The 8,640-nt window shown below is 41.2% G+C and overlaps 1 protein-coding gene across 1 annotated transcript in view; it reads left to right on the forward strand.

Annotated features, from left to right (window-relative positions):
* Positions 1 to 1,164: 1,164 nt before the first annotated feature.
* The window catches only part of SLC35F4 (solute carrier family 35 member F4), a 24,196-nt gene continuing 16,720 nt past the window's right edge, over positions 1,165 to 8,640 (forward strand). Inside the window, 5 exon segments of the mRNA XM_085314974.1 lie at positions 1,165 to 1,214; positions 1,792 to 1,835; positions 1,838 to 1,966; positions 2,305 to 2,493; positions 6,559 to 6,856. Coding sequence (XP_085171100.1) covers positions 1,165 to 1,214; positions 1,792 to 1,835; positions 1,838 to 1,966; positions 2,305 to 2,493; positions 6,559 to 6,856 — 710 coding nt within the window.

Here is an 8,640-nt window from a genome sequence, read left to right on the forward strand (position 1 = left end):
TGAAAACTCTTTAAATGATASAAATCAAAGTGCGTACTGATTTGGGTCAAGGCACCTTGATGCCTGATTGTCAGAGGACAGACAGTGAGCAAATGCCTTCTGAAAATAAAGTTTCTTTAAGTTGAAAAATCTTAAATGCCTTTTTGAATACTTAGGCCAGAAAGCACTGATTGTCTYAAGCTTGAGGATGTTGGAACTAACTTTCAGCTGTCGAATAAAGGCATTGCACTACTTCTTGTGGAGTGAATGGCCCAGGGCTGCCATTTCTATTGTGCTTGTCAACCTCAAAGTGATTTTCAAGATTTTTGCAAAGCTTTATGAAGTAGGTAATGTTGTCCTAACTTTTTAAGTGGGAAGAGTAAGCCTTGGGGTTGTGAAAGCCATAAAAGGAGCTGTGCAGCTATTAGACTATGATTTTCTCCATTAAAAGTAAGTATATGAACATGAACAGCTTCTTAAAAGTTTAAAAATATCCTGTGGGCTCTGAAAAGTTCTCTCAAAGAGTGATGCTCACCAAAAGATGAAGAGGAAAGGCAGTAAAGTGCTTAGTGTATAGATCTTAATCTTTCAAAGTTGACTTTGRTAGGTCTGGTGTTGTAGATTGTATTTTGAATTCTTCATTGATTGAATTCTTAGGGCTACGTAGTAAGACGGGTTTGAGTGTCATCCTCATGTTGGAATTTTCCTATACTTGACAGAGGAAGAAGAGAAGAGTGTCTTTGAGAAAGATTGTCTTTAGGGGTTTAACTGCTAATTCAGTCTACTTAGTGGGTCAAAATTGACAYTGGAGATTCCAAATAGGTTGACAGAGGATCTTTCTCTATAATACTGTGTTCTATACATCTCTTCCTTTGTGGAGTTTATAGGTAGAGCTGGTGAATCAAACATAGCTTTAAGTTCACTGAAGGTTGTGTGAACCCTAGCTTCCTCTRGCAAAATGGTGTTTGATTGCTTCATGCAGTTGCTTGCATGCTGTCCCTACTTTAAAACATATTCGATGTTGTTATTTGGTATGGAGTTATATGCTCAAAGTGTACTGGAATGGCTTATGTTGTAAAGCAGCATGTTGCCTTTTGAGATGTTCGGCCTATTTATTCCATGTTTGGCACCATACACCATGAGGGTTTTATGTATGTTTTTGTACTCTTTCAATCCTTCCAAATCATGCCAAAGTCAGTGGCTGCTCTGCGTATGTATGACTTCCACAAGATTGGGTAAGGTGGTCGGTCACCAGATGAAAGAGCAACTGCAAAGAACATGGTGGTACCCACAACTGATAATGAACACATCTTGATACTTACCAAAACAGCCTATCTTCTTGATTTTGTGACTCAGAAGAAGACTCTGATGTGCTTCTCATGTGCTGACTTGTTAAACAATTGTCTAACTTCCAATAAATYAGGGAGTCTGTGCAAGATGTTTGTCACACAGAAGATAACCAGGCTCGCTTTGCCAGATGCCAACCCTGCACTCTTTTCTGTTGTTTGCTGGTTCTTAATCCAGTCGTTCAAGCTCTTGCTCATAGAATGTGATGTCCTCCTCATCCGCAAACTTCTCATCTGATGCCACTGGTATTTCTGGGTCCTGGGTCTTGTCTGCTGCCTTCCACATCTATATAACCTCTGAAATGCAGTGTTGTGGTATTATCTGCACCTATCAGAAGAATAAAAGGCAGTTCTCTGAAGACATGGATTTGGTGCACATAAAGGCTGAAAACTAATCTCTTTGATGATTTAATAGAAGTCTTCATCCTAAAGATCTGTCAGCGACCTCGGCTTCATTCCATACAAGAGCCTCAAGGACAAGTCATGGGTCATTCTGGAGGACGGAAAGGGGAACCCTCGCTTGAGGCTTTCAGCACTGGCCCCGGGAGACAGTCATTCCACAGCCCTCCTTCCCACACTGTGGGAGAATGGTGACCTCTCCTTTTGCCTGGCTCAGGGTCAGTGCTCAGGAAGGGGCCCACGTGAGTACAAATTCCTTTGACTGTTCGGACCCTGTGGATGAAGCCTTGTGACTAAGAATATACTCCAGTATAGGGCTGTCATTTCTTCAGGGGAAAGACTGGTTTTCATACAGCACCTTTTATCTGTAAGGGGGGAGAGAATTAAGAATTTATTTACTTATTTATTTACTCATTTACTTTATTCTGACCAGAGCTGAAGCTTTGATTTTTACAGTGTGCTTCCCCTCTCCCACTGAATCGTTTGTATGTATTTCACTATTGCACTGACAGAGTGTTTGAAAGCCCCGCTTTCCTCCTGGGAGTTTACAGCCAAACTGATGCAAACTCTTTCTTCTCAGGTGTCTCACGATCATCTGTCATCCAATGCAAGCCAGGAGGCAACTGCCCCAGCACACACAGAGGCATGACTAGGCAGCTCTCCCCTTTATCTGTTGCTGAAGATTCTGCTGCTCCCATTCTTGAGCTGCAGAATCGAAGTCCCTCGGGCATCTATCGTCACAGCAGAGTCGAGAGGCAGAGCAGATCAGGTAGGCATAACAGCCACATTCCTGGCACCCCAATATGCCTGTGAAAGGCCTCTTTCGTCTGTCTTTTGAAAGATGGTGCAGAGTTGGAACGTGTTGACATTAATTTCTGCTGGTGTAAACTGCAAAGCCACGTGAAAGTCCTTCCTGTACCTGTGTACAAATTTGGGTTAGGTGGGAAAGAAGCAAGGATGGGAGAAAAAGGCCTGGGTCCCAGTAGGAGCATTCARTGTGTTATCTGAGAAATCAGATGCATAAGGCCAGTAGGCACAGAAGATCTTGAAAGGATGATTAACAGTAGCACATGAGTTAGTCTTACAAGGTGGTTATGTTTCCTCAGCTTCAGCCTGGCCAGAGACCAGGACCCTTAAAAGCCAGCAATATTCCTTCTCAAAGACAATGACAATCTCAGCTCATACCGTGGACGGTCTGATGAAGAGGAAGAGAAGGAGCAACAGGTGGAAGGATATCTAGGAAAGACCATCACAGTTCAGATCATCGATCAGCTGCACATCAGGGCTTCCTTCAGGAATGTGTCACCCTCTTTACTGCAGAAGTTTAGCTGAAATGAACTTGTAGGTATGGTGAACATAGACTTCTTCACCACAATGTACATCCATCATCAGTAGGGGTGGGACGGGAGCAATTGCAATATGCAACCTCTGCTGAATTGTAYTGCTAAGGAGGAGGACTGCATAAAGGACTGAAATAGTGTAACCATCCAAGCTCTTTGGAAAAGCGTGTGTGTATATACCGGGAGCAAAAAGGGGAGGAAGAACAGGCTGTGGATCWCCCTTGCACACTGCAGCTATGGGAGATGAACCTTTCTCCTGTCACTTGACTGACAATGGCAGCAAGTCAGCCATTTTCAGTCTTTCAAAGTGTAGGAAATATGGAGAGAACTACTATTCCTGTAGGAGAAAGATCTGTTGATAGAGACCCTTAGAAAAGTACTGAAGATGATTATTGAAGCAAAAAGTAGGTGATACAGTATCTTGCAGTAAGGATCATACCTAAGATACTGGAGATCTGATCTCTAAATATCAGTCCAAGATAATTGTGTGCATGCTGCCACTAGGGTACATCCAAAACTGGAATCCATCTTAAATTCTCTAAGACAGGACCTTAGTCCACTCAAGAAAAAAGTAATGCCTTGACATCATAGTCTTCCAAACATGTGTTTTACAATATTTTAGTTTCCTTTCTATCCTGATCTTCCCTTCCYCATCAGTGAGGTGGGATTGTCCTGACAGGAAGGTAAACAAATACAAAGAATCTTTTCTAGGATGTTGTCAAATAGTCAAGAGTTTGGAAGAACAGACATAGGTTTTATTCTTCCTCATCTCATTCTTTCGAAACTCAAAAGCAAAAGCCCTTTTTCTGCTAGCTGCCTTTCAACACAGTGTTCATTGACCAGTGTCATGCTTGTGTGCCACCTGCAGTGTCATCTACATTCTTTGCCTGTCGTTTCATCCTTGTTGAGCTCTCACATTGCTTCCATGCACTTGGTAAGTTAAATGTGTTGTTTTCTTTCAGACTGAGCTAAATGCAGACGTGAAGGATTTCTGCCACCTTGCTAATTGTAAAATGCTGTCTACCAGTCACTTTGGCTAATGACGTATTTACTCCTCATTGGCATATCATTCAGTATCTGAACACAAGTTCTACTTTCCAGTTCAGTCCAGCTCCAACTTCATGACTTAAAAATTCTTCAGCCTGTTTAGTATGAGTTACATGCCTGTTATCCATGTGTTCCCACCATCTTTGAGTTTAGGTCCTGTGGTGCTTTTTGTTTTCTTTTGTTTTTAAGATATTTCTTTTCTTGTCCTTGTGRATCTTTGGCCAAGATTTAGGTGTGCGCATCCCGTGGATTTTCAAAGTGACTGTTGTGCTGCTAGGTYGCTTCAGGCAGGGATTCATCTCAATTTCACTTGAGCTATATAAATTTAGATATCTAGTCTAGATTGATTGGGTTCCTTCAGTAAGCAAAAGGGGGAGACAAGCACCTCCAGTGGATGGTCCATCTGCCTCAGATGTATAAGGATCGGATCAGCCACCTTCTCTATATGCCTGTCGATTTCCACTGAGTATCAAGGGACCCTAAACAAYGTGTTTAGTCTAGACATACAAGTATTTGCCAGCTACGTTACTTGACATGTTGAATCTTACCCCTTATCGATTACAAAAGCTCCCCGTTCTACGTTTAATCAGGCTAAAACTTATGTAGGTCTTTTAAACCGAGCTAGGACTTACAGTAAGTGTATATTTCTGTGGCTTTCACTAACATTCAAACCTGGGACTGTAAAATCGAAATCAAATGCTAATGGTAGTGTCATGTATAGTAACAGTAATTACATAGTTATTTGGTAATTGAAAAATAGAAGGCATGTATAAAGGTGCTTTAGTCTTCTGTMATGTGATTACTTTAACTGTTGGCTGAAGAAAGACTAATTGCATGGTAGGTTTGCTTAGCAGGAAAACCTGCAAGTGAATGTTACACAATATGGTCTTTTTAAGTATAAAAAGTGTTAAGTATAATCTACCTTTTTAATAGAAGATGCCAGTCATTATTAGTAGCATACAAATGCCTATTTTCTCTTAGCAGCCAAAGAGATTGTTAAAATGATGCTTGTCTTTTCAGATCTGTGTCTGCTTATCTTTGCATGTTTTTAATAAATCTCTTATTTTATTTAAATCCTTGATTCACTGTAAACTTAGAAAATGCTCCATGTCCTGGTTAGAAGATTCTTGATTGCAAGTGCACTACTTGCTATGATGAAACATTTTTTAGATATAATGTTTGTCTAATTTAATGATTGGAACTTCAGTTTTACATTTCTTTACAGCAGAAACAGTAGCATAAAAGGAAAGTCAAACTCTGATCTGAAAACTTAACYTTTCTCACACTTACGTTGAAGCATTTTCATCTTGAATGTAGGACAGTGTCCTCACATTGCAGTGGATCCATAGCTCCTCTTAACATCAACAGTCCTATTAATTTTAACAATATATCATATCATGTGTTGATATCATTGATAATTGATAGTAATAATTCCTTTGGCATAGCTGCAGGTCATGATTTTAAAAGGAAGTCCTGCTTCTCTCATCAAACCAAGATGATATGTTCCAAGGTGGTAAATAGTTAGAGCTCACTACAGCCACGTGTGCACGTGAGGCCTGAATGAATCAACAGTGTTACTGCTTTTCAATATCCAGTACAATCGGATCCGTTTTTTTCAACTGGGGATTTGTGAACTCAAAATAAGGTTCATGGCTTGCATCTCTGGAAGACTTGTGTGGAGAGCAAGCCATTAGTCAGTGAGGTTAAATCCTCTGTGGGGTCCACCACTCTCTTAGGAAATCTGCAGTGGTCTGCAGATTAGATCTGAAAGCTTCTGTACTAGAACGGGAAATGACAGCTTTCTGAGTTCTCCTTGGTTTTCTGTAGAGGTTTATTTCTAGGCATGAGGCATGCAAAGCTCCAGTTTTGTCCAGTTTCCTTTTTTAACTTCAAAAGTGTAAATGCACAAACTTGACTGAAAAAAACCTGTCTTGATTTTGATATACGAAACCACCAAGCTGTTTCTTTTTCCTCTCTTGGCTTGCAAATAAAAATGTGGTTCTTGTGTTAAAATCTTGAATAATAACAACTTGTTTCTGGCTTCAGATGTGCAGGCTCAGATAGCTTTTATGTTGCAAACATGCACAGTTATTGACTTTATTATAAAGTCAGTTCCAAGGTAYGGAGCCTCTGTTCTAGAGGCTTGGCTGACAGAAGGAAAGAGGGACAGATAAAGCAAACTGTGGCAACACTTAACCGTAATGCTGTTATCTCAGGCCTCTGTATTTGTATTTTGCTCCTAGCCCCTTGAAATGACAGAGATGGTCTTACTAAAGTATTTCTGTGCAGGATCTCAGTGTTTGCAGGGCACAGGGAAATTATAGAGAGAAGGCAGGGGAATGGTTTGTGTCTGGATCGGAAGGGGAGATTTTGTTAAAAATTGTTTGATATGCATTTGTCATGTGTGCAACTCTTCTCCTTTTCTCTCTTTTTGCTTCTTTTTCCAGGAGAGGAAGGAACACAAACACACACAGAGAGCAGCAGCCAAGAAGCTGAGGGACAGACACGATGTCAGTCTTGCACGTCCACATTTCTTAAGCTTATCTGGAGATTTCTGATCATTTTGTCTGTCTCTTCCTCCTGGGTTGGGACCACGCAGTTTGTCAAAATCACATACGAGACCTTTGACTGTCCCTTTTTCATGACTTGGTTCTCAACAAACTGGAATATTATGATTTTCCCCATTTATTATTCTGGGCACCTTGCAACTGCACAGGAAAAGCAGTCTCCAATCAAAAAATTCAGGTAGGCTTCACTGGGGCAGTATCTCTTTAAACAGTTTGGTTTCTGTGGACTGAAATCATGGCTCTTTTCTCAGTTTGACCCCATGGTGTCAAAAGGCAGAATAAAGGTCATGCTGCAGAAWATCTCATTTATAAATACCTTATGTAAGGTTAACAGATGAGTGATACATGCTTGAATAAATGGATAATTGATGGTTAGAGGGTTTTTTATCATGTTGAAAAGGTCAGTAAATTGGTTATAATTCTGCTATTATATTATCTGGTATCTCTGTATTGTGTGTTCTTGTCTGGAATAGGCTTCCACTGAGCATTAATTAATCTATTCTGAAATATTTATGCCAAAACTATAGTGTAAAGCACAACCAGAACAACTCATAGCTGAGAAGGGAGATGCTCAAAGCTGAGAAGGTGGTTTCCATGGAGAAGACCATGGCTTGCTCTCTGCGCCCAATGACTATAGCAGGATGAAAACTGTGACYTTGCCTCCTTGTGCTGGATCACAGCCTGGGGGAAGAGTCGCTCTGTAACCCTCTCCACTTTCTTTTGTGTGGGGTGGGTATTACAGCAGGATGCAGACTTTGTGCTCCCGCTTTAGCTCTAGGGGGTAAGTTGGCATAGCGGGAAGATGTCCCATCTTCCGTCTGTTTTTCCTATGCAGGTAGGCCAGGCAATCAGGCTCCACATGGAAGTGATTTTTCCTTTGTGTTGTAAGAGCCAAGGRAAAACAGCTTTCTTATCTTAGCCCTTTCCTTATGCCATATGGCTATATGTTGGAACTGAACCCTCAACCTCAAGTGCAAAGATTGCAGGAGTCCATGGTAGTAATTATAATATCTGCAAGGGTGGAGATCCCTGTTTCCTTTCAGCAGTCAGCTGAAATTACAGAAATAAAAAGGAGAGGAAACAACCCAAAGAGATCATCTAGTCCAACCACATACAGCAGGACCAAGCTGTCTTAGCTCCACTCTAACCAATTCTTAAGAAAGATGGGTCTAACTTGTTCTCAGGAGTCTCCAGTGCTGGAAATACCCCCACCCCCTGGGGCAATTCATTTCTCAGTTCCTCCTCCACTTCTATTATTCCACTAATCTAAAGTAAAATAGAATCTGCTTTAAAGGATGGAGCTGAATTCAGCTTGCCAAGTGTCCATGACACCGGTGTCCATGACACCGCACCGTGTCCATGGAGGGAAAGTATTCAGAGGATAATTTTGAGCTGGGTTCCAGTTCAGTTGCTTCGGTGCAGACTTCTTTGAGAAACAGCCTTCCTCGTTTCATCAGGATTGTCTGTGCCAGGTATGAGCCAGCATGCGGCTCTCACCTAGTTCGAGCTGACAGAGGGTTCAGTGCGGCTGTCACTGAGCACCCAGGGAATTCAATCCGTGACTGTCAGGGCTGGAGTGTAGCAAGGCCAAATTCTTCCCTAGGCTGCTTTTGCCAGGATCTCTGCTGTAACCTGGCCCTAAATTATCCTTCCTGTCAAAGCAGCGTGACTGAAATTGAACAGTTGCACTTAATTAACTGCTTTTCTGAAAACCCTGGTGCTTTGTATGTTAACCATGCCTTCGTTCAGATTCTTTCTTGAGTATTTGTAAGAACACTAACAGTGTCCGCTTGGCTTCTGAGTATGAAGTAAAGCAATAATAAATGCAGAGCAAGTAAGGAAGAAGGCGAGAATAAATATTCATCCAAACAGATCCTCTGCAGTTATTTGGTTGATTATTTAATTTCAAAGCTGGGTCAATTCTTTTTGTAATTTTTAGTTTTGTATTCTTGATATTGTTCC

Source organism: Rhea americana, unplaced genomic scaffold (genome assembly GCF_003343005.1).
Source record: "Rhea americana isolate MKP2758 unplaced genomic scaffold, rheAme1 scaffold_42, whole genome shotgun sequence".
Lineage (NCBI taxonomy): Eukaryota > Metazoa > Chordata > Aves > Rheiformes > Rheidae > Rhea > Rhea americana.